Consider the following 26,592-nt stretch of genomic DNA (forward strand, 5'->3'; position numbering starts at 1 on the left):
TTGTGAAAGGCTTGAATTTTAAGAGTAGAAAACGTAACAGATTAAACAGATACTGCACAGTGACATGTAAAAAGTTTTCACTTGAAATGGTGATGCTCTTACATTTTGAGAATAAATGTGTTCTATGGAAAATGAATAGTATCATTTTAGTGCATAATTCTGTGAACATTTATTCCATAAACATTCTGAAGAGAATAAAAGCCCATTTATCTGGAAAGGGAAATGAGTTTAAATAGGAATGGTGTTCTTGAAATCTGAAAGATAATACCTGTATCTTGTGCACTGCTTTCTGGCTGTTGGGGTAAGTAATGAGCAGACTTGCCAACTAAACTTTTTGGTGCTGAAGTGTTACATAATGTGTGTGGGAGTTCCTGTCAGAAGGTAATTAAATGTGCTGGATTTAAACCGTGATTTCCTCTTAACCTCTGCTGTGGACTTGTGGTTAAGATTTAACAAAATCTCTTCTCTTAGGTACTATAGGTGCAGTGCTATAAGTGCTTAAAGAGTACACTCTTTAAGATGTGTCATGTAAGGATAAAACATTAGCTTTCTCAAATGTAGGAAATATCATTTTATTTTGTTCATAATGAACCATTACTACAAGTAATTGCATTGATCAAAACTCTTGGGGCGTAAGCCAAGGGTCTGCTTAAGTAACTGGGAAATACATTGTAAAATGTATTTTATCATTTCTGGTTTTCTAGTGACAGTGATGAGGAAAAATCACGAAGAGGTAAATCTCCCAAAGCTGAATTTAAAGATGAAGAGGAGACTGTGACAACCAAACATATTCATATTACACAGGCTACCACCACCATACACAAACGTACAGCAAATCCTTCAAAAACCATTGACCTGGGAGCGGCAGCACATTATACAGGGGATAAAGCAAGTCCAGAACAGAATGTTGCGTCTCATACTGCACAGCCTACGGCAAAGGTGAGATGATAGGAGAGTGAAATAAAATATGACTTTGGAAACTGGGTTCTTCTAAACACTGAGACAACTTAGTTTAGAAATTGAATTTTTGTTACATAGCATTCAAGGGAACCCTTCTATCAAAAATAGGCAAGTGGGGTTTTCAAAGGCGATGAAACCAGCTGTTTAGTATTTGATCTGTAATTTAGCTAGGTTTCAGTGACTAGCTTCAGAGACAAACCTCTCATCTCTACAAAGCACTCATCTTAAGTGACTTTGTATTTTGGCTTTTAGTCTGTTTCAAAATCAACCAACAACATTGCAAACAGCTGCACTTGGAACTATGTATTTCACATGCAGTATTTTAAAATTACCTATCTTCTAGGTTCTTCTCTAAGTTACTGTAGGTGATACAACTAACACTTTAACAAGGTCATACCAACTTGCTTGTGTGCGCATAGTTGTCTTGCCTTCTGAACTGGCGTGAACTTGAGCTGTCTGTTCAGCGTGTCTTAATGTCAGATCTGACTCAGTGACTTTCACGGGAAGTTCTGCTATGTTACACTTACGTTCATCAAACAGGGTCCTGGTTTTCCTCATGCATCTGTATAGATACAATAGTGCAGTTTAAGGGAACTCTTGGTCACGTGGAGTATTTTGACCTACTTTTAATTTCCTTGATCTTTTATGAGAAGAGATTTGATTCCTAATCATAGTGGAATGGATAAAGTGCAACTCTTCTTCCTCTGAATTACTTTTAATGCCACCTGATGTAAAAAGAGTTCTGCAAACGATGGGTCTGTCCAGTTCTGTTTTTTGATTCTTCATATGACAGAAATGAATTTGCAGTTCAAATGGCAGGAATCTCTAAAGGAAGCATCAACCAGCTTTTTGTTTAAAAAGAATCGGGTACAAAAGATTAACACTGTGATTTCTTCTTCAGGCTTCTGTACCCTCTGGCAGCAAGTCTTCTAATGATCTGGTTGATCTGTTGTTTGATGGAGTGAGCCAGCCAGCCTCCACAGGTTAGTGCATTTTTTTTTTGTCTTAATGTATATTCTGATGGACCAGTTTTAAGGATAAACTTGTTTGATGTTCCACGGATAAAGTGGAATAGTTAAGCTGAGAAAGTAATACTCAACAATTTAGAGCTGCCTAGAACCTTTTGCAGCAAGGCATTGTAAATGTTATTGCATGGGATTAATAAAAGTTAGCAGGACAAAGATTAACTACCAGATCAGTCAGAAGCTGTTTGTAATGCAATTAATTATAATTAACTCTAAAAGCAAGTGCAATCAATTCACATTTAAGCATTTCTCATAGTGTAATTCAAAGTCCGGACAGCTAGAAATGGATGAAATTGCTACCTGAAGGTAAACCGGCTCATTGTAAGACATGTCCCTTCAGTCTCCAAATGTGCAGTTGAATTTAAGTCCATTAATGCTCATATGGACTTACTCTTACACACTCAAATTGCAGTTTCTTTTTCAGAGTGTGTTAAATTTCAGTGCATTGTATACAGGATTGGAACAGGGATTTGTGAGTTTTGTTGTTTTGCTTATTACAGGTCTGCTAAGTTTTAGGCTTTTATTGTGCTTACAGGTTCTTCTAATATTAAGTTTTGATTGTGACTAGCAGGGAAGAGAAAAGGGACTTCCATACATTTATGGCCTAACAGTTGGAGTAAACCATGAGCAGAATTTTTGTTTAAAGATCACTTTGAATAGAGAACTAAATGCTCACAGATTTTATGCATATAGAAACCTTTCATATAACTTTTCCCCATTGCAAAGAAGCAAATTCTGTTATTAGAAATGGGATCACAGTCATATTATTTGTGGAAGTCTGTATACGTATGTCTTGGGCACCACAGATAGTTAGCTCTACCTTCATTTTAAAGAAAATGTAAAATTGGGTGAGACTTTGTTCTAAAAAGTGGCAGTCTAGTGGCTGGGGTCCCATATGGCAAGGTAGCTGCATTTGCATATGTATAAAGACTACTTTTTACTTAATTCTATTTAAAAGTGTCATTACTGTGTGTACTTTAATGGGTGCCCATGTACTATGCCACACTAGATAATCTTATAATAAAATATTTTTTTTTTCTGGGCAAATTCAGCATTATGGGCACGACATGCAACAGAGTTGCTTTTATCACTAGGATACCAAATGATACCTCTGCAGGAATGTAATAGAATATAAAATGCATCAAAATTATATTGGAGGGGAGGGAAACAGTCCCAGTAATCTACTGGGTAATCACAGCCTCAGAGATCTGTCTTAATCTTTTGTATTTCTTCTGGTTTTAAAACTATTTACTTTCCCAAAAATAAGTGTACAAAATGGTGTTCTGCTTTTATATAAATACAAGTTTATATTTATGCAATATAAAATTGACATTATAGAAATATTAAAAATGTTTTATAGTAATTTCTGATGGTCTAGAAATACCGTTCATGCTTCTGTTCTTTTATGAGCCAATGCTACAGATTTAAGGAGCAATGTATTTTGTTTTATTTAGTTAACTTTATATACAGAGGTGTTTGTGTACTTAGGATTTACTACAATTTGGTGGAACTTTAAGATCCTGGATCACAACCACTACCCCTAATCAATACTTGAAATTTCAGTACCCAGATTTTAAGGCCTTTGTCCTCTTGATTGGAAAAAGGGTGGGGAGCCCTTTGGGTTTTACTTTGTTTATATACAAAAGTCTGTATCTTTATATATATATGTAAAAGCTGTGTTAAGAACAGACATTTTCAGTTCAAATTGAGCCTTTCCGTATTTCAAACCAGAGGTAAAGTGCTTTGACATTACAGCATATTTGAATCTTTAATCAGTTTGGTTCTCTGTAGCAAGCCCTTTTTTGCCTTTTTGATTTTTTTTTTTTCTTTTTTCCCAAAGCAGCATTTAGAAATGGTGTTGAGAAGAGGCGTATTACCAGCTGGTCCTGCTAAATAACCTCTCTACTGACCTGGGAAGGCAGATGGAAAGGGTTCATTTGTAGTGACAGATCTCGCATGGGAATCTTTGAGGATAGCTCATGTTGAGAAGATTAGCACTGTCCTTCACGTGCAGGTCACTTGTTATGACCACTGTTCCTTGCAGCACAGGGTGTGGGAACATTCCCAGTGTCAAGCAAGACACAGGGAAAGGGTCACACACAGCCTTTGATCTGTCCTGTGAAGGAGTTGGCAGGGAAGTCATGTGAATTCAGGGAACTCAGAATTTGCTTATCTTTGTATTTTTAGGTGCAGAGATGTGGAAGCAAGTTGGTGAAGCCTGGGGGTTTACACGTTGCTGAAGCAACACAATTTGTACATAAGGGGAGATGTCATGAAGGAGCAATCTGAGGAGTTGTGGAATGTGTGAATAGACCTGCTGGAAGTCATTTTTTTTGGTGTTACTGGAGATTAGGTTCTTTAATCTTAGCCAGTGATACCTTTTTTTTTTTTTTTTGTCCAGAGCTGATGCATTCAGCTAAAGCTTTGCTATTTTCCTCTGGAAGTCAGTTTCATTTGAAAACAAGCAATAGAGGTGGAGAAAAAATTGACTTGATTGAGAATGTTAAGGTGTTATTTTGGGCTTGAACCTACTTGTTTTTAAAATGAAATTAATCACTAGATGCTTTGACAAACAACCAAGGGGATAGTAAGCGTAGCATGAGAGCTTGTTTCTGTTTTAGGATGTGGTCTGATAGAATTTGTGTGGTATCTCTGCTTATAAACCTTCAAACCATTACTGTGTCCATCTCAGAGTTCAGAACATGTGGTGGAAAAATTACTTGAAAACATTCATTGCAGTAGATAAAGCTGTGTGTTCATCAGAGCACATCTTTAGCTTGATATTTCTCTGGCTTATCCTCCCCTTTTCATTCATAATTTGCATTCAGTATAAAACTTCTGTATTAATATATGAAAGGTGATTATTACATCACTTCAGAATTTGAAGAAATTTCTTAACTTTGGAATCTTCTCCCTTTTGAAAAGGTGGTGAAATGGTTTTAGTAGTGCTATATTTCTGAAAATTTAAAGAGACTGTCCTTGCATTCCCTTCTCTTGTTCCATACCATATGCTGCAGGAAGAGATACTTCCCCTTGGAAGAGCAGTCGCCATCCTAGCAATGTCTACAGTAAAATAACATTAAAAAGAAATACAAGTATGCATGTATTAGAAAGTGAATGGTTCCTTTTATTACTGCTAGCCATTTATTAAAAAGGAGATGGTTCTAGTTTAATTAACCCAGTTGAGAGCAGCAGATGGGGCAGAATGTCTTGCAGCGATAAGACAATTCAGAAATGGCACCAGATGTTGGAAGCTGTCCCTGGTGGTGTTTGAGTGCAGCACAGATGTTCCAGTCCCACCTGGCTAGTTTCTAAGCACTGCAGGCTAAGCAGCTGTGATGTAACCTATATAATGTACGCATAACACTAAAAGCAAAATAATTGAACTGCTGCAGCTTCTTCTAAGGGTAGGACTGTTTGGAGGTGAAATCTTTGAGGACAAACAAATAAGGTCAATTTCTTAGCTTTCTCGGGTCTATGGAGTAGCTAGTTAAAAGCAATAGTGAGGATAATTGACAGATTTGTTGGAAAATATTTCTCGTTTATTTAAAGGAAAAAAGCTTTCTAGTATATGATTCTTAAATCTTCTTTTTCTATATCTTGGCTGTGTTTTTTTGTGAAAAAACATGCTACATTCAAAAGTTGTTAATTTATTCGCTGTATACAGATGTCTGGTAGGAAAACTTAATATTCATGCTGCAGAAAGGATGCAAAGATCTTTAAAAAAAAATAAGGCAATCACAAACACAAGCCACATCCTTGAGATTCCAATTCAAGATTACTGCAAAATCATTCATGCTTTATGTAACATAAAAATAAATACAAGATGATATTTAATTTTTCATAGTAAGCATAATAAATTAACTCTTTTTATGATGAGAATGTTTGGCTTTTATATAGAAAAACTTCCTAAGTTTTATTTTCACAAACTGTCAGACAAGCAGCATCCCTCGTTAGGGAGACCCCTTTTCTAACCTTTTTATTCTTTTTAAATTTATTTTTGGAGATATCAAGAACTCAGATCTTAAGAAAACAAAACTGCAAAATCTGCAGTGTAGTTGGAAATAATCCAGTTTATTGTTGCTCAGGCTTGTATAAATATAGTATGGTGATGAACAGGAAAACCATTGTGGACTTATGGAGCAGAATCAATAAATCCATCCTGCTAAATACAGGACAGCTTTTCTTCATAAATTCTGCACGCATTTATTGCAATGGTTCTTTGTAGAGTCCTTTAACAGCATTTGGCTTCCTTCTGTTTCTAGGTGGATCAACTGACCCATTTGGAGGATTTGCTGATTTTAGCTCAGCTGCTGCTACAGCAAGTTTCCCATCATCGCAAGGTAGGATTAATTTACAAATTGAAATGCTGTTTAAGGGCAGAGAGAGGGGAAGAGATGCCACGTGGCATTGTTGAAAGTCATTTCTCTTTCCCAGGCAAACCCTGTTTGTTTAACTGGACACAAGTTTTGATATTGAGTAAGGAAGAGATCCGTTGTCTAGCACAGCACTTAGCACTTGTCTCATGGGCCTAAAACTCTTTATCAACTCAACTCTATTTCAGAAAAATGTGTTAGGGGTTCCAAATACATCCCTGTTTATTTAAAAGCACATAATAAAACTTAGAGCAAAGCTCCAAATCTAATTTTGGAACTAACTGAAAGAAAACATCAATAAGTAAAACCTGAAACTAACAAGTGTGGGTCTAAATGCTGGCTGAAGAGTGCTCACTGAACATCACAGAGCCCAGCACACACCACTTCTGTAATAGTGGGCAGAACTGTCTTAACTGGCATTCTACAGTGATGAATGCTTCAATATGCCAGTATCTGTGTTTCCAAAATGACTGGAAAATTGGCTGTGGTGATAGGACTATTCAGATTATTAATCATCATAGTCTTCCCAGTGCTTTGTGTGAGATTATTCCACTATTTGCAATAAAAACTAGTCATTTTTCTAATACTTCAACTAACAGTTTGCAAGCTTTTCAGATACGTGTAGGTAATTAAGGAAAGAACCTACTAACTGCTCGGGGCCAGGGGGAAGGACTTGGATGAGGTGCTTGATAGTCTGCTTCGCTTGATTGTGGTAATGCTGACTGTGAACTGAAAAGTACACAGGAGGGTCTTACGCTGTTTTTTATAGTTTCTAAATATGTACAGAGTTCAGATTGGTCTTAAGAACTTTCAAGACAGGCAGAACAGTAAATTAAATTGGAAAGTTGAACAAAAACAAAAGACAATCACGTTCAATGGAAAATAGGAGCTCACTTGTGCTATAAAAATGAGATACCCTCATCTCCTATCTGTCTCCTAAGATTTAAAATAAAAAGTGTGCATCTCTAAACAATTACAAACTTAATTATGGTGGCCTTGTCAGATTGTGTAATGAGGGAAGGCTGTGACAAGCTATTTCCAGTCTCCAGTGCTGTCTGGGTTACTACTGGAAAACCTAGTACACTGGAGGGGGATTCTGTCAAGGTGTGTGCCCCATACACACAGTGTAACGTCATTGACTGATGCCTGTATGTGTTTGTGGGTTGAAGCTGGCTAACACTTCTCTTTTAACTTGGCTAAGTAACAGTTTAGTTTAATTCCCCTTTTAAGAGAAATCTATTTAAAAAAATAACAACAAAAGAAGCGTCTGGATCTTGCTGAAGTCCGAGGTGAACAAGTCCCTGCCAATCAAGGTTTTTGGTAACGCTCATTAGGACAGCACTCAGTTTTGCCATTGCCTGGCTGTATGGCCCGCACTTCAGAGTTTTCCTGTGCCCAGGCAGCTGGCTCGGTGCAGTCATTTTGCATGCAAACAGACAAGCTACTAGGTACACACAGCCACTGTTTGAAGAACAACATGCACAGAACTTGTCTTAAAGCTGGACTGGAAAAAATAAATGCTAGGAAGCCACCTAAAGCAATCAACTTCTTTTTGGTCATGTGTTTTTGGAGCCTCCAGTGCTACCCAGGCAGAACAGTACCGCAAATGAACACGGAGGCAAGGAAGCTGGCTATTTTTTTGAAGTTAACTTGGACAGTGTTGGTGTTTTGTAGCTGGGTGATCTCAGCCAGAATGCAGGAATACATCTAGAATGTGGAAAGATCAGCAGATCTATGTGAGAGACAGCTTTTAGTCAGCATGTTTATAGTTTGTCGTTTTTTTCACATGTGCTGTGTTAAGAAAATGTACTGGGCACGTATTAATAATATACCTTTAATTTACTTAGCAGGAAAGAACTGCTATTTTTTTTCACAGGCTTTCTCACTCAAAAACCAAGTTGTTTTGCAAACACAAAGCCGCCTACTATGCAAATAATTTGTGTGTTAATACAGCCTAAATTGATACAATCCTTTATCTGCATTAACATGATTAATCTATTCCAATCACCATTATGCAAGGGACAAGGAGTCCTGTAAAATGATTAATCATTCCTGAACAGCGTAAGCCCCTGTAGAAATCTTTTCCTTCTTGATTAATCATCTTTGAAGTTCTACTGAAGGGGCAAAGCCTTATACGTTTTATCCCCACTTCCATTATTGGTGCTCAGTGCACAGGTCTGAACGTAGATAAGTAAATGCTGAGTGTGCTGCTTCTAGGAGGAATATTTAAAGTAGCTTTTAATTTTTAATATGCAATACTAATTGAAATATTCTAATATAGCCCATGTTTGTGAGGGAGATCAAAGCAAATGTTCTAGCAAGGCCCAAAGCTAATGAATACGAGTCCACTTGTGCAATGATATTGTTGGCAATGCTTAGATTTTGTGAACGGATTCACTCTCCTACTATTCTTTAAATTCTAATGTATTGATGAAGATAAATATGATTAAGGGCTGAACGTGTGTATTGATGGCCTTTCACATTCCATGTAATTTATTGCTGTTATGTTTTGAGTAGGTAGAGCGCAGTTGCAGAAAATTGCTTTGGGTGGCCATTATAGAGCTGGGCATTGTTTAGGTTAGGAAGTGGAAGCTGACACTAGATTCATCTGCTCCAGCTTTATGTGCTTGAATTTTTATTAGCTCATCTGAAGAAATTCAGAGGGTGATTTACTGTTCATTAGAACTCGAAGTTCACTTCATATGGCAATGACATTGCTTGTGACTTAGCTCAAGTACCACAAGAATATCAGTGACATAATCAAAAAGCTGACCTGTACAATGGCCCAAACCTGGAACAAGATTCATGATCTGGAATGAGAGCAGCTTAAATGGCATTGCTTTATTTTTAGCATCTCCTGTGGATGCTGTTTTAATCTCTTATTCCCCTATCACTGCTCTGAAGTAATTCTTTTCTTTTTAATTTAAAAAAGCATTTTTTAAAGGAGATAACATCTACTCCCATTTGACTCAAAGGTTATGAAATATTCCCAGTTCGCTGGTTTGTGTCTATGGACATGCATGATCCCCAAATCAGTACCCTTGTGTTTGTGTATAAACAAGTTATACTGTTAGACACTTCATACCTCTCTCTGCATCTAACTGTGAATTGCTGTCTTTTTATTAAAACACTTGTCTGCAAAAACCCTGGCATATTGAAATGAAACAAAGTGTTAGTGATGACCTACAAGTTCAACAAAACCTCTGCTGAGAGATGTATTAGATCCAAAATTGAATTCAATTTCTGCTTTAAATCAAAGGACATCTTGAAAACTTGATGTGTTTTGCATGAGCACTTCATGGAATAGGACTGTCACCTCAAATAAGAATTCCCCGGTAACTTGCTTTCAAAGTTTTTATTCCCCTCAAAATTTTTCTTACGTCAAGAGTTACTGGTTTTATATAATAAACTCTGAAATAGTTGGTTTTGTGTTTTATCATGATGGAATTTGCTTCAAGTGGCTCATTCCCGACAGTGGTTCTCTCAGCAAATAGCAGGGCTCCTAGCTAAGAAGGTGATAAATTTCATCAAGTTCTAGGTTTGGTTTTGCCTGTTGCCTACACTCTACTCTGAAGTTATCTTTCTTTCAAATTTTGTCTGAAGAAAACCTGTCCCTACTTGTTCCATATCTACAGGTGCCATGTTACCAAATATCCTTCTTTCTATGTATGGGTGTTTTCATATTTCCTTTGCTACCTTGTTAAAATTATTGGAATATTCATGAGAGGGAATGATGTCCAGATGGAGGTTCTACCTGCAGATGTTAATCTGGACAGACACAGATCAGCTCTCATTTGTTTCAGTTCATGGAATATGGGACTTGTTTAGTGCCTTTCTCTAAGCCTTCTACCTTTTCTTCCGTCTTCCTTCGTCTTGCACTGTTCCCTTCAGGTACAGCAACAAGTGGAAATGGAGACTTTGGTGACTGGAGTGCCTTCAACCAAGCTTCTCCTTGTCCTAGTGCTTCATCTGGAGAGCTCTTCAGCAACATGGCACAGCAGCCAGCTATGGAGCTCTTCAGTAGCTCGCAGCCAGCTTCTGGCCAGGCTCCAGCTGCTTCAAATTCTGCAGATCTTTTTGATTTGATGGGCCCCTCTCAGACAACTATGACCTCTTCGCAAAGTATGAATTTCTCTATGATGAGCTCCAATGCTGTAGGCATCGGTTTACCCATGTCAAGGTCACAGGTATGCAGCTGTTTGTACAATTCCCTAATCTTTTGCTTTCTCCTTAATGTTTTGTCTGAAAATGATAGAGTGGTCTCCTGAACAGAAAATATGTAGGAAGTTCTAGAAAAGTTCTTGAAAAGCCTCTTTATGTGCCAGTCCTCTCTGAGATGGTCTTCATTGCAGTATTAAGTGTTGCTGTTTTTCTGGGGAAGAAGGTTGATGTTTTAAACCTTAAAGCCAAAAGCCACTGAATGTTACAGGTTTCCAGTCTCAAGGGGATGGAGGTGAGGACTAGCCGGTTGCCTCAAAATCCAGAGTTGACTGCTTACATGGAGAGTCACTGATTTTTTGGAAACCATAGCAGGTTGATTTGGTATTGGGAGTTAAACATCAGTATGTCTGGGTTGAGAACTTGACTACAGATGATCACTGTCACCCTAAATAGGGATTAGGGGATCTTGATACTATTTTAACCCATTCCAGTGGTGTAAGAGCAAATGGCAGCACTGCTTTGGAAGAGCTGAAGTTCACGTCTAAAAACAAAACAATTTCAGTGGCTCCTTGTCTTCCGTGGAAAAATAAATACTTGTTGTTTAGTCCTGAAGCCTATTAGTAAATTGTTTCAGTGTATCCCAACAACTCCTTCTTTTCTAGCCCCTGCAGAGCGTGAACACTTTGATGCCGAAGCCTAATCCTCTTTATAATGCAAGCACAGAGATGGTCCAGAAGAACGCAAGCAAAACTCTACCTTCAACTTGGTCAGATCCCAGTGTAAATATCAGTTTGGACAATTTAGTACCTGGGATGCAGCCTTCCAAACCCCAGCAGCCATCACTTAATACCATGATGCAGCAACAAAGTGAGTTATTGTTGATGCACCGTTTTGCTTTGCACACTGAGCTCTCTAGGGATTTAGTAAGCTGTCCTTGAGATGGAGTATTCTGCTAATTATTTTCCTATGTTGTCATAATTGTTTCTTAAACTACTGTGATGCTTCTGACACAAAAATGATGTTTTCTAAACAGAGCCTGACAAGATAGGAGGCTGGTAACTGCATGTCTTTACTACAGAGTTTGCACTGTTGGCATATCTTGATTTCAGGCTTCCTTATCTCTAGAAGTTCTCTAGAATATGCATAGTAGCGTGTGTTGCTATCAGATGCTAATTAAAATTCGTTTCTAAATGTTTTCTGAGTCCTCACATAAACAATATGGAAACAAAAGAAATAACTACATTTTGGGCCTTCATATCATATTCACAGCAGCGGTTGCATAAGTTACTTAAAATAAATAGGACCTTCAAACAGAATCTGCTTTACTATTTTTGCATCCTTTTTCTCCTTTTGCAGATATGCAACAACCTATGAATGTCATGACTCAAAACTTTGCAGCTGTGAACCTCAATCCTCAACCTAACATGATGCCTGTACGACCCCAGACAAGCCCACTGATGGGAGGGTCTGTTCCTATGGGGATTGGAATGCAGAGTGTGATGTCAGGTACGATGGGGATGACCTCCATGGGACCCACGCCTATGATGAACCAGGGAATGATGGGAATAAACATGAACATGGGATTGCCAGCTTCAGGAATGGGTTTGACGGGCACAATAGGAATGGGAGTACCCAATATCTCTATGACCTCTATGACTACTGGGACTGTTCAACCCAAGCAAGATGCCTTTGCAAATTTTGCCAATTTTAGCAAATAAAGATTGTAAAAATAAATAAATTAAAAATAAATGGGCAGACTGAATGAAGGATTTTTAGCTGCACAAATATAGCTGGGGAAGGGATGGAAAACACTGATCAATACTACTTTTTTTTTTTTCTTTAGCAGTTAAAATATCTACATAAAGAACCAAAAGCTATTTTCTAAATGTTGAAATAACTAGGGTTCAAATTCTGGAGAGATGAAAGGTTCTTCTAAGGAATGTATTAGATGATTTTGCAAAATAATTTGTATTGAGACCATCAAAGCCTTTCCTAGGTAGAAGAACCAATTTTAACTTTGGGACTTGATGGAAGACTGGAATGGGGGTTGGGTAAAAATGTTTGAATCTAATTTTATACTTTTCTTTTTTCTTGAAGAGCTTGACTTTCTTTTCCCCCTCTCCCTGATCGCTTTGTCATAATTGGATCATTCCTTTTACTACCACTCTGAGTCCACAATTGAAGTCACTCAAGTACTATAATCAGTTTTTTTATAAGAATATATATTTTTGTCCAAAAATGGCTTACATATGTGATTATGGCTAATTCAAAGGGACCTGGAATGTATATATACTTTTGCTAATGTTCCAGTCGCACTGCTATATTACCCAAATTTTTATGGTAAACATCGTCTCTCAGCAATTTGGTGACCAATAGATTTTTGGGGCTTTACATGCCTCTGTTATAACTGATATCCAGTTAAGGTCTGGGAGAAGATTTATCTGAGACTGCTGGAAGGTTTCCTTTTATAAAACTCCAGAAAATGCACTTTCTTGCTGTTTTCACAGTGGCAGTTAGCATCCTTTTTACCACCAGTATCCCTATGGAGCCACTGGTTTACAGTGTCAGCAGCAGTCAGAAAGAAAAAATGTTTATTTTTTGCATCGTTACAAAAATAACAAGGCAGATGACACCGTGTTATGTAAATCTATAACCCGACCTAATCCAACAGCATTGAATCTTAGCTTTCATACAACCCTTGGTGATTCTTTTGTGTAAATATGGCATTTAGCAGCTGTGGAATCCAATAGAGGAGTAAAATATATATATTAATAAAGGAAACCTGTAGCAGTCAAAGATTTTACTGACTTACTGAAAACAAAAGAATGAATTAAGATTTTGGGGGGTTTTTGTTTTTCCTTCTGTAACTCTGCATCTAAGTTCACATGAATCATGATTCTAGAATCTGGAATACAAAGACATTGTTATATTCACAAATTGGGAATATTGGTAAGAATAAGCACTATACTGTAGGTATGAAATTTATTGCCTCCCTTTTCTTATGTTCGATTTTTTTATTATTAAATTGATAAAACTTTGTTTTCATTGTATTCATAATGTTCTGTTATACATAACATTAAAATGTTCATTAAAATCAATGTTGGGCTGCTTTGCCTTTCATTCCATTTGACGTTTATGAGAGCATTTGGGAAAAAAAATAATTATAATTTGGGCAAAGTAATTTTTATAAATAATTTAAAATTGTTTAATGACTTCTTATCTGAAGCCTTTCCTATCTGGCTCTACTGTTAGGAATTAAAAATGAAGCAGGCAAGATATCCTGACCCGCTCCAGCCTTGCTAATGCTCCATCTACAACATTTCTAATTAGGCAGAAATTCATGTACTTCAGCTAAGTGGTAATGAAAAGTGATTCATTTGCTGAATAAGAGATGAGAGTGAGTGTAATTAGCTGACTGCGGTTTTTAATCTTTCAACAATTCAATGTGTTTAAATTAGTTTCAAAGAATAGGAGCTTTCAAGTGTTGTTACATCAAAGTAATCAAGGCAGGCTTTAACGGCTGAGTAGGAGAGATCACTCTGGTTCCTGTGCTGAAACCTTTAAACTTCTCTGGAAGAACCATCTTCAAAACCTCTCATTCTAACAGATGGGAAGATTCAAACTGGTTTGATATATGCAAAACTGTGGTGGGAAGAAAGCTAGTTCTGGAGGGTAGGTGGGTGGCAAGGAAAATTAAGCCTGTAGTTAGTGTTGCTTAAGGGGCGCAATGTTTCTGAGTAGTAGTTAGCAGATTTTCAGGTGAGTCGGGTGAGCCCATTCATTATACTGCCCTTTTAAGTTAAGTTTAGCTGGTTAAACCGTTGGCTTTGAGTTTAGAAATTGTCTCTGTTTAGGTTGCTCAGATCTCTTCAGAGGAACCAGTGATTATCTTCTAATCAAGAAATTAATTATAATGAAACGTTTGTCAGGGATTAGAATTAACTCAGTGGAAGACAGTTGGTCAGTTCCAAGTGGATTTTTGTGGCTGACAAAGATATCTTTGTTAATGGAATATGGGCTTAGGGACCAGCTGTAGTGCTGAACTGATTCCTTGCCCTAACCATTCATTGTTCTTCTTATGGGTCAGAATCCTAATCATCAAAGGAGCGTGAAAAAAGTTCCTCATACATCTTGATTGTCTTCAGGTGGATGGGAAGGAAGCCCTTTAAACCAAAATAAATATCAGAAAAGATAATGCAGAAAGATCCCTTTAGAAAATGGGTCAGGTGCATCCCCACGTGATTTATACCTGCAGTGAGGAAAGCCTTTTGCATGGGACCTTCATTCTATTCTCCCCCAGAGTAAAGGAGATAGAGAATAGGTAGTAGCACTTAGCAGGATATGGTTTATGTCCTTAGATAAAAACTAAATATCAAATGGATTGTGATAGTTAAGCAAACAATATTGAGCATGTTTTAGATGACTGTTATAAACTGTTTCTCTCAATATTTCAGGTATGAACAAAAGTATTTCAGTTCTTAATGTTACCTTTTCAGGTGAAAATACAAATGAGTTACTGTGTGAATGGTGACAGATCACCCATTCATCAACTCCCCAGTATGACTTGAATATAACCTAAATCATGCTGTTATGTTAGTTAGTGTAACTCCTTCCTTCATTTTTTTAAAGCCAGGTCCAGCTGTAACTGCGAAGCTTGCAGCAGCCTAGGTGTGGCTGTGGTACGCTGCGTGTGACTACATCGTGTGCTCCATGTTGATGTTTGGGGGTCCTGGGCAAAAATCTAACTTCCTTGCTCTCTCCCCCCAGGCTGTTCAGAAGTTGAACTCTCCATGTTCTAAAATACATGCACTCATGCTATGATAGTGTCCGAAGTGCTCAAGGTTTAAGAACAGATCGAAGGCAGCATTGGAAGTCCTGTGACCGCTGCCAGCATACCTGCATGGCCTTCTCACACCAAGCTGCAAAGCAGCAACCTGCCACCGGAGCTTGGTGCTTACAGGGAGTAAGCGGAGGGAACTGACTGGTAATAAGAGGTGAATTTTGGAAGCTGCAGAATGCAGAGGTGGTAAACTTAGTAAAAGTTCAGTTAAAATTCGGGAAATCTTTGGTAAAAGATGTCTGTGGTTAGGGTCATCAGAATCCAACTCCTGTGGATGTTTTTGGAATTCTCTTTTAAAAAAAATCAATCCTGATATGTGATATGTAGGAAGCAGTAATAAACTCCAGCACAGGTGCAGGTTCAGCGATGACTAGAGCATCCCCTATGTTCTACAAAATAAATTATATTCAAAACAGCTAAACAAGGGTATTTATAGCAGCATCTGTTTCAGCTATATCTGTCAGCTAAGAACAGTCTGACACTGCTTCAGGGAGGTGGGGGAGGGATTTATCAATGAAGTGTTTACATAATGCAGGCAGGCATTGTATACTCAAGGTGATACCAGCTCTAACAGGATAACAAATACCTAAAGACACTTTTATTCTCCGAGGCCTTTGCTCCAGGAGTTGCTCTACAAAATTGCCTCTGTGTTCTTTTGTGCATAACTGTAAACACTTTTATAGCATGTGACGTTTCATAGTATCTTCACTTGGTTCTGCTTAAAGCTTTTAATGGAGATGTAATTTTTTTTCTCCCCCACCCACCCAGTATTCTTCAAAGCCATCGCTGACTAAAATTCAGAATTGTTTCAGGCAAACCCATTGCACATTGAAAATCTTTGTTTTAAGTAAAATATTTAAATAACTGGAAGGGAAACGCTTTTTCAGTTAGTACTCAGAAATGTCAGCATGCTGAAAAATGATTTATTGTACAGCTCTGGGTACTTGCTGACAGATTTGACTGGCAAAAAGAATGAGAGAATTGGAAACCAAATAGTGAATACCTGTCTGCTTCCAATTATTCCACCCAGGAGCTCTGCCCACAGCAGAGGAACGGGACTTGCCCTCTTTTTCCTATTAGTGGTAACTGAAGCACAGCTCCTTCGTGGGGACAAAGCAGCTCTGTGCTGCCTGCTCCTTGGAGGCTGTAGCTGTCCGATGAGGTGGAGCAAGCGGCTGTGCAGCTCTTTCACATCAGCCAGAAACACAGAATCCCTCTGAACCTTTTTCCCCAAAGCACTTGGATTTGGAGCTGACCTAACATTTTAAACAGCTCTGTGGGAGAATGGCTTCCTGGAGGTTTCGGTGGGGAGGATGGGGTATTGTTTTAGCTGCACTTCTAAGGCCTGCCTTCTTGGAGCTGCACTTAGAGCTAAAGGGAAGAAATAGAAACACTTAAGTTGCAAGGACAGCGAGGTGAGCCCTGTTAATGTTGTGAGACTGAAAAGGGTGGCATGTAGAATTCCAAAGTCAATCTGTACGGCTTGTTCAGCGATACGGTTCTGATTTTACCTAGCCAGATGCTGCAGGAGTTTGCTTCTTTGGGTAAAACAGCCTTTAAAAACTGAAGTGTCTCTCTTTTTTGATGTGATTCTAGGTCCTGTAGTCAAATAAGGGAGGATAAGCAGTATGAAATTCTGCTGAATGTGGAAAATGTAAAAGGCACAAAATTTACATGGCATAATCCAGGTCTCTCTGTTTATGTAAGTGTTCCGTGTGCATGGCGTAGTTAATCTTGGTTTTTCAAAAATATCTTTACTTGTCACAAATTTACAGATTTTTTTATCATGTGCCATAAGGTACTGGTTCAGTAATTAACTGGTTCTTTAATAGAGCTGCAATTACTTTGTTTCATGAGAAGGAAAAAAAGAATGCATTCCAAGACAGCTACTTTCGACATCTGGGAACCTCCTAACAGCTGGCTATCTAATGAATATGCATCTGCTTAAGAGGCTGTAGTCCATTAATAAACCAATAGATATAAAACAGAAACAATCTTTGTCAGCTTCAAATGAGATTGGATGCAATGTGCTGTGAAGTGTCACTGTCGTGTTGAATCGAGCCGGGGAGGTTAACAGTTGCTCTCGTACCAGCGGCTTCGTGGCAGAGGAGAGGGCTGCAGCCTTGTGGTGAGAGGGCTGAAATCCCAAAGCCTTGTGGCTGCTTTCTGCTGCCTTTTGTCTCCCTATTTCTCCTCCTGTTTCTCCTGGTACCAGTTGCTTCTGAGGCACTGTTGACCACTTACTAACTACTCTTTTGGTTTGACAAAGGTGGATGTGTTTTTATCCTACAGAAACGATTTAATAGGCACAGGAATTGAGCATGTGAACAAATGACTGGGGAGAAGTTACATGAATGTGATAAAAATGCACCTATTTGACTGAGAACTGGGGCTTGTAAGGGAACTAAGACTACTTTGCGAGCTGTGTCATACAAAAGGACTGGTGTAGGGTGAAATAAACACTCTTAAAAACAATGACAGTGACCTCACTCAACTGCATAAATGTCTGAAGCCTTAAGGGCTGGATCTGCACTTGTTCCGAGATGTTGTCCCAAACTGTAGGAACATCTGGTATCTTATTTTTGTATTAGTCTGCACCTCCATTTCCTGGGGGAGCTCCCATAGTACGTGAGGCCAATGTAGCATTACTTTAAGCAGCCGTGTCCTTTCTGCACAGACACACAATCCAGCCCCGACTGGTCTACTGTTGTCTTCTTTTCAAAGGGTGATCACACTGAATAGGAGCCTCTTGAAGTAGCAATAATTATTTTTGATGCAAAATGTTAATGAGGTGGTGTTCTCCTTAGAGAAAAGTTACAATTTCATCTTCAGCCACAGTACCAGTAGGAGTGACTGTCAGCTGTTAAGTTACCAGTCTGCAGGCTCCCTGGGACAGAGGTGAGTCCCTCTTTTTTATTTGGGTTGTTGGGGGACTGAGGTAGTTTCCTTGCTTAGAAAAATGTCGAGGTGGCGTAATTCCACTGCCTGCAGAAATGGAGAGGCCAAGGAGCTTGGGCTGGTTTTGCCCAGGGTGGTTGCAGATTGCAAGGCTAAGTACTTTGAAGGCACCTATGTCCCACTTCCCAGCTCCTCATCCTCCCCACTTGGACTTGGAACCCTCACCTGTACCACCTGTCTGCTGCAGGAGTGCAGGGAGTCTGGCAGCTGAGGCACACAGGAGCCTTTGGAGGTTTTTGAGAACCTGGGCTGGATTGACAGCATCCCTGGGCAGGCTAGGCTGTTTTTTTTTCTATTGCCTACAGATGAAAGATTTCTTTTTTTTCCCTAACACCTTGTCGAAATGTACTCCCTGCCCTGCTCCTGACATGGCAAAGAAGCAAATCCAGCCAGCAAAGCTCTGGTTTCTCCTGAGGATTGGACTCCTCGACCGCTTGCAGCACAGCAGGTAGGTCACTGATTAGCAACCCGACTTCCCTCCCTCCTGATCTCTACCTTTCACCCCCAAATTAGCAGGACTAAAATGTTATGGCTTTATCTTTTTTGAGACAGACAAAAGAGCAAACTGTAATGGAGGGCTGTCCTTTTAAATACTTTTACTTTTCAAGGTCATTTGTGGAGCTTTTATCAATCAGAAAGCTAAATTCATACAAAAAGCATCTATAATGAACCAAGCATATCTTGAACCTTATCCCTTCAGCTGAATACAAATTATCTAGGAAGGTATGTTCATCGAGTTCAGCATCCCTGTGACCATTTAGAAAGAAAGCAGAGAAGCCACTATTGTGGTTTGGCATCTATCAATTTATTGTCTTTTTTCCTTTAATTGATATATTAATTATAGCATCTTAATGATCTATTTAAAATAAATAAACCATTTACACCATTTCAAAGGTATTTTGTGATGTTCAGCTGATATTAAAATAGCACGAGCCTTATGTGCTTTTTCAGCAAGTGACCTAATTAGTTAATAAAGTAATTGAATATTAAAAAGGATGTTGCAAGTGATTAAAATTTAAGAGCCTTCAGAACATTATTAAAGCTATAAATCATACATCACTGTTTTAATTTGCATAGCTACAGAATTACTAATGGTCCCACATGCATAAGCTACTTGGCAATTAGTCTTTTAACAAACTGTTGGTGATAGTATGAGATTACCAAAATCTTTCCTGTTTTGACTTGCAACCAAATCCCAGGATGAGAGAACGCTAAGGGTTAAATTCCTAAAAACATGGAAATTAAGTTCCTTCACAGGTCTCTGTGCAGTAGCCTCTGTCACCCATTGTCCCTTGTCCTGGCCAGAGGACCACATCCTCCCAAATCCCAACTAAGTGTTGAAAGGAGAGGAGGAAGCATGTGTCTCCACGTTGAGCTTCCTAGGCGAGCCTTGGGTGTTTTCTCCAGCCCAGTTCAAATTGCAGGAATTCTCCTACGTGGTGCTGGGCCATTCTGCATTCTTGTCCCAGTACGTATGCCTGTCACAGCAGTGCTTCTCTTCCCTGTGACCTGGACTCCGAGCTCATTAACAGCACCAAGCAAAGTGTGAGCTGCCACAAGGCATTGGTACTTGAGCTTTGTCCCATGGATGCTGTCTTTGGGCTGCAGGGAAGGGTCAAACCAGCTGCTTGTCACCTTCCAGCCTTATGGGAAGCCTGAAACACCTGCAGACAACGAAGGGTTTGCAGAAACATCATGGATGGGGAGCTGTCTGCTAGTCTTGCTGGGCACAGCCCCTTTCCTGTGTGCTGGGGGCGGTGAGGGTCAGCTGCCCGCTGGCTGCAGGCAGGAGGTGAGCCATGATGCCTGTTTTCAACTTTTAATTAAGAGACAGACCCCTTCGGCCAGCTAATCTGCCACTGCTTGCCTCTCTTGCCAAGAGCTAGCGGTTCTGCAGTGATGGTTCCTGGCCTTGGGCCTGCTGTCCAGCTCCTGAGCTGCAGCGGGACATGGTCCAGTGCCCAGGCAGAGAGCGGCTCTGCCACCGTACGGGCGTGCAGCCTGACAGGGAGCTGCTGCTCCAGGCAAAACCAGCTGCCTACAAGCAACCGACCTGGTGTGCAGTGGAGCACAACCCTGCCATCGGTCAGCTAAATGGCTGGATCAGCTGAAAGCTGATGAGAGGGAGAGCAAACAAAGCTACAGCCAAGCAAGAGCACAGCTTCAGTGTAAGCTCAGCAGCATCGTCCCCTCCCCAACCAGCGCTGCGTATTGCTCCCTCTTCCCTGTGCTGCGCAGCCCCCTGGCTCCATCTGGTGCCCCCAGGACTTGACTGCTGCACCCGCTGTAGGGACAGACTGACAGTGAATCAGTTTCTAATTTCCCACCTCCTTGATACGTGCGGTGTTAGCGCAGTGTTATAGTCTGTCCCATTCCGTAGCAGGAACGCTGGGTTTGTGCTCCCCAGCTCCTCCCTTTGCCACTGCCGCCTCGGTCGCTGCAGCTACGCTGCTTGCATAAGCTGATGTGTTCACCATGTAAGGCACAAGTCCTTTTCGGAACAAAAAAGACATCGCAGAACAGTACTTCCCTGCAAAACAAAGCTGTCATTCCCACCAAGTCAGCAGAAGCCTTCATGTAGTTTTAGCTATTAAAGTACGCTGCCTGCTACGGTACCGGGAGAAAATTGTTTTTGTGCTGCAGAACTTTTCAGGAGCTTCCTTTGAAGCCTTCACTGAGGTCAGGGGCTGCAACCTCTTGTACCGTTCTCATGTCAGCCTGCAGCACTCTTTGAAAGCCCGTACGCTGGATATCCTGACAAATACCAGCTCTTCGTTCATTAGTTTACAGTCGGTAATAGATGTGAGGCCAGGTTCGAGGATGGCTCTCAGCAAGTGATTCACACTCTGCTGCACTAAGGTTTGCTGTGGCTCAAGTAGTTGGAGACAGTACAATTTGCTTTCAAGGGTCTGTGTTTTCAATTAAAACAGCAAGCTAAGGACGGGGTTACTCCAGAGCATCCTGATTCCACGAGGAATGACAAGAACACAGCTGCTACTAAAATAAATTAATTACTGCCCATTATCTTACAGGTACAAAACTCACCACGTGAGGAAGGCAGTTTTGTAAACATGCGAGCATTACCACAGTACAAGCATCACGCTGAGTGACAAGGTACGCTGGAAAAGGCTGAGGTTTATGCCATTTTACGCTGTTTGGGGGGGGTTTAGGGCAAGTCAGGTCAATGGCCTGTCCCAGTGCACCCTGGCTCTACAACCCAGTTTCACTCCGACGTTGCAACATCAGGCACTGGCGTTTGCCAGCTGCTGGCAAGCAGACAGCACACACAGGTGAACAGGAGCCCACTCTGCACTGACACACAAGATCACCCTGTACAGGATCATCTGGACTCGTGTACTCTGCACAGCTATGGGTTTTAATACTTAAGCATCCAGTTAAAAAAATAATAATTGCAAAACACATTCAATTTGAGAAGCAGATGTAGCTGGTGCACTAGATAGCCCTTCCTCTACCCTCCCATTTTTCTGCCTGACACGGTTGGTAACTGTTTGATATACCACATCCAACCCTAATGCTTTGTGCTCCACAGCTTCCAAGAATGGTAGGGCAGGCATGCTTCCATTCCTGGCCATGCCCACAAGGTGTTATAGCAGCTAGCAGGAGAGGCATAAACCAGGGCCCTTCAGGGTTGTCTTAACTTATTTATGCCTGGGTTTGAAGTGGCCTCCTAGCAAAGCCCTTGGCACAAGCGGGTCCTGCCAACAGTCTCTGCCTTCCTTCAGCTAACTCAAATTGTCATTCTGGAGCCTCTAAGCAACTAAAAACAAGTTTTGCTCCAGTTGCTTCTTCCATGATTTTGAAAGCTTTATGATGTTGCATGTCATTTACCTCTCTTTCCCAAAGGAGAGCCTCCAAAGAATCCTTCTTCCCAGCAGAGAAGTATAAAATCAGTAACTTTCTACTTTGTTTCAGCTTTTCCTATGCTTGCAGTACAGGCTGTGCCTGACTCAAGCCTGTGGCCACATGTGTTTCGTACTCTTTCCACCTAATGCAGCGTGGTATCCTGTTTGCCATCCTTCCTGCTGCTATATGCCATTAGCCCGATAGTATCAGTTTTTCCACTCAAACTCCCACATCCTTTTCCTGATCAACACACTGCACAATTGTTCCATTGACCGCACTGTGATGAGAAAAACTTGCTGTGCCTGAGCATTGTCCCACAAAGAAAGGGGTGGGTTTCCTTCTTCAAGCCTATGCTAGAGCTGTCTGTGAATGCACTACCACAGCATCCATAGTCTCAAAGAATATTACTTTATAGTATTTCCTCCACGGCATCACTGACACATAAACACTACACAATCTCAGCCTATAAATGTACAGCAAGACGTGGATACTCACAGAGCACTAACTCCTGCCTGTGTCCCAGCCCCACCAGTCCCTGTTTCCAGCTCTGTCCTAGTGCAGCTACCACCAAGCAGCTCCAGCTCCCGCTCTCCTCCCACAGCCCATGTTTCCTTCAGCCAGGGTCATCCTCCATGCTGTACAGGGCTCCTGCTGCCCCTCCACCTGAAATGGCACACAGCTGCTGCCATTAGCAGACGTACCTGTGAGAGCCCTGCTGCCAAAGACCATTTCCCTCTGCTGCTCCCACAGCAAGGCATCCCCCTGCCCCAGGTTCATTTAATAATCCCTTCTGGTGGGGACACTGGCAGATTTTCTGCTTGTTAGAGACCCAGCGAGACATCTCCACCTGCATTGCCTGATCACAAAGGGAGGATCTGGCCGACCAGCTCCCAGGTGAAGAAAAAGCAACCCAGACTACCCATTCAAAAGGAATTGCATAAGCAGTATCAGAGCAATCATTACGCAGCAAGACCTGTAAGCTTCTTGTGCAGTGTAAAACAAGACCGTTACAGGCTATGTACCTGTGCCCAGGCTTCCCCCTGGCTCCACGTGTCCTAGCTTAGGGCAGCGATGCCACCAAGCTGCACAGCCTCAAAGGCAGCACCATCACGGCAGGGGGGACAATGGCAGAACTGGGTACCAGGGAAACAGAGGCGAGCAAATTAAATGTGATCCCAACCTCAAACACTTCTGCTGCACAGAGAGCTGAGGTGAGGAAGGGGAGAGAAGTGCCGAGGTACTGGCAGGGGTAGGTGCAGCAAGGCTCTCAAAGCAGCCATTGAAGCACCAGTTACCTTCTCCTGTTGAAAGCTGCAGCCACAGCCCAGGCTTGTGAGGGAAACAAGTCTCATGAGATGGTACAAATTTACACAATCTTCACAAAAAACACACCTCTGTTCAACAGAACCAAGGCAGACTGGCATTATCAGAATATTCAACCCAGCTGGTGTCATGATTTACTCTTCAATTTATATCCACTTTCCATTAACTCAAAATCCTAATGATACCTGTTTTAAATATTCAAATACTTATTCAGATTTCAAGCAGGCTCTGAGCACCACCCAGCCTGACTCATTAACTGAACATGTGAAATAGCAACTTACTCATCTGTATTATTAAAACTTCATTTTTGACATATCCTTTGTCACTCAGATCATTTAAGGACTTAAGGAGTGCAAGGCTGTGGGAAACAAATAATCAAACCTAAGAAGTGGCCCGTGTCATGAAAGATGACAGGACAGACTCATAAATGCCAAGATGAGAGAGATCTCCAAGGCAGATAAGAAACTGTGGGGAATAAGCCAGTTGTTTGGGATAATAAATCATTCACTGCAAAAAGATGCAGCTTGAAGTTGAGAGGAACCATTCAGAGAATTCAGGTAACATTTGATCAGGAAAATAATTGCCTCAGTGGCACCAGAAAAGACCTAACTTCTTATAGCTAGGAGGGATGTCTCCCCCCCTCCCTTCTATTTTTTTCAAAACAGAGACAAATTGACATCAGAACTGGAGGTAAATACACTTTACAGAACTCCAGGATAGCAGCTAAATTCAGGAGGGGAATTTCTAAATGTCTTACTACTGCAGCTATCATTTTTCCTTAACTTGAGCAATGGTCTCAGCAGATATGAGAAAAATGTCTGCTTCAATCCTCTGTCACCTGCAAGTGACAAAAAACGAACAAACAAAAAAACCATACCATTTCTGTGGCAGTACAGAACTTGTTTCACCAGCAGCTTAGGAGTACAACTGTTGCAGTCAAATCAAGTGTTTTGACTCTAATTAGGAGGGTACTGAGCACATGCTTACCCTTAAGCACCTGCGTGGATATCAAACAAAAACTCTGCCCTTTGCACTTGTAAATGAAATGGACAGAACTGTAGTCTAAAAGAGCAAGAGTCTACTGTAAATTGACTGTAAATTGTCTTGTGAGACATCAGGGAAATACCAGACACATGGAAGAAAGGGCAGACTCCAAGCATAAAGCATTTTAAAATGCAAATGAAAGTCAATGGGTGACAGACCTTTGTGACTCCCCTGTCTGATCCTTCTCATTATATGCATCCTCGTATTGCCACTCATGGCTTTAAACTGTAGATTTTGTTTTTTTTTTAAACAGTTTGCAGGTTGCACTGGGAGTTACTCCTTTTAGAAAATATCTGAACTCCAGAGCACAGATATGTTTCCACCTCTGGCAAACTGCATCCATATAATTAGCACCTCTGATCCAAACGCATCAGCATCATTTACCGTGGGACTCAACAGGTTCCTGGAGGACAGTTTCCCCTCTGGCTATGCTCACGCTGGACTAGATGCCTGGATGCTGGCTCTGGACCTCACCGATACCTGGCAAGCCAACCCCTGATGGCACGGTGGAACACCACACGCTAGGGTAACAGCCCTTTGAGTGATCAGGACAGCACTTCTTACCTTCTTCAATATGAAGTTCAATTCCTTTCTGCATCTCTAAAAGACAGGTTTGATATTCTGATTTTAAAGTTAAAATGCGGGTATAATAATATTCTTATTTTGTAGATTAATGCAGTTTTGAACACACAGACAACTGGTTTGCTCCACATCGTGACTAGATAGCAGCACTCGCAGTCAGAACTTGTGGTCTCCGCATCCAGGCACCTGTCCTAACTGCTGCAGCAGCAGCTTCATCACTGACACAAGCGTATTGACAGAACACACCAGAAAACATGCTCTGAAGCCAGCTGTTCCATGGGTATTATTTATTGCAATGCAGTCTTAGCACTTCTAAGTATAAACATATCTAGAAAGCAGAATATTGCAAATTCAGTATTATTCAATATGTTCATAGCAGCATCAGCTTCCTAAGAAACAAAATATTTAGGAAGACAGAGAAGGAATTACAAACAAGTTACACTCTCATTTATCACCATTAGACGGAAACATGGTATTGCAGCTGTGAAACAGATATTGAAGTCACCAAATCTGACCTTGAAGACACAAGAAATTTCAAGACTGAAATGTGTCATCATACCTGATATCCTGCACATTTTTGGTGTGCCTAGACATAAGGCTAACAGTCAAGTGCCTGAAGAGGGCAGATGATCTATGTATCTGCACTACCTGACATATTATAGTTTTAGTAACAATACGTAGCACTTGTATAGCACTCACTGCTCCCCCAAATCCTCGTGAGACAGGCAAGGATTGCTCTCAGATGTATTACAGCTCTGAGGCATAAGGGAGAAGAAGGGAAAGTGACTTGCCAAGGCCATTCAGTGAGCAAGTGGCAGTAGTGAGATTGGAATTTGTCAGCATCTGACTTCCAATCTCGTATCAGTCTGGTAGGTCACACTGTTCCTCTGTGTTTCACTTAGGAAGTTTTATAAATGACTAATTGGTTAGCAAGTCCCAACCCATGCAGCGAAACTGGATGCATGCAGCATTTGGAAAGAGGTCAATACAACTGCTCCCCTCGTAATGCCCATTTTGGTTTGAACACTTCTTTCATTTTCTCATCCCAGGATGATCTGTCAAGCGGAAGATACAATGACACAGCTGCACTTTGCTCTAAAGCAGTGGAAATCAGAAGCAATCACTAAAGGAGCAGGAGCAGCTTTCATTTCTTTCCTGAGGGAGAGCACTGATCTTTTGAGAGGAAAAAAGGATGGATATGTTTTTACACAAACTGATCAAACTACTTTTCATTCTAAACGAATACAAGACTGACTGAAAGTCTCAGGTGTACTAATTTTCTTCAGCTAAGTCATCCAAGTGTACACTGCGAAGGTAGCAGCTAATAAAACAGTTATCCAGGAACATCAGAAGCCATTTTCCTTTCCTGACAGGCCAGATCACTTCTACCAGCTAAGAGCGAGAGCACTTACAGTGACATCTAAAAGGACTTGTAAACATCATGAGACAAGCCATCTCT

The 26,592-nt window shown here is 40.6% G+C and overlaps 1 protein-coding gene and 1 long non-coding RNA gene across 2 annotated transcripts in view; both read left to right on the forward strand.

The window, feature by feature from the left end:
* Positions 1-13,620, forward strand: part of CLINT1 (clathrin interactor 1) — a 48,264-nt gene extending 34,644 nt beyond the window's left edge. Inside the window, exons 7-12 of the mRNA XM_035338298.1 lie at positions 705-939; positions 1,862-1,943; positions 6,251-6,328; positions 10,253-10,548; positions 11,185-11,389; positions 11,879-13,620. Of these exons, the coding sequence (XP_035194189.1) occupies positions 705-939; positions 1,862-1,943; positions 6,251-6,328; positions 10,253-10,548; positions 11,185-11,389; positions 11,879-12,240 (1,258 nt within the window). The 3' untranslated portion in view covers positions 12,241-13,620. The remainder of the gene's footprint in view (positions 1-704; positions 940-1,861; positions 1,944-6,250; positions 6,329-10,252; positions 10,549-11,184; positions 11,390-11,878) is intronic.
* Positions 13,621-17,488: 3,868 nt separating this feature from the next.
* LOC118173589 lies at positions 17,489-22,590 on the forward strand. The gene is made up of 2 exons (XR_004754296.1): positions 17,489-18,768; positions 21,353-22,590. It is a non-coding gene; the product is annotated as an uncharacterized LOC118173589 (long non-coding RNA).
* Positions 22,591-26,592: the final 4,002 nt, after the last annotated feature.

Source organism: Oxyura jamaicensis, chromosome 13 (genome assembly GCF_011077185.1).
Source record: "Oxyura jamaicensis isolate SHBP4307 breed ruddy duck chromosome 13, BPBGC_Ojam_1.0, whole genome shotgun sequence".
NCBI lineage: Eukaryota > Metazoa > Chordata > Aves > Anseriformes > Anatidae > Oxyura > Oxyura jamaicensis.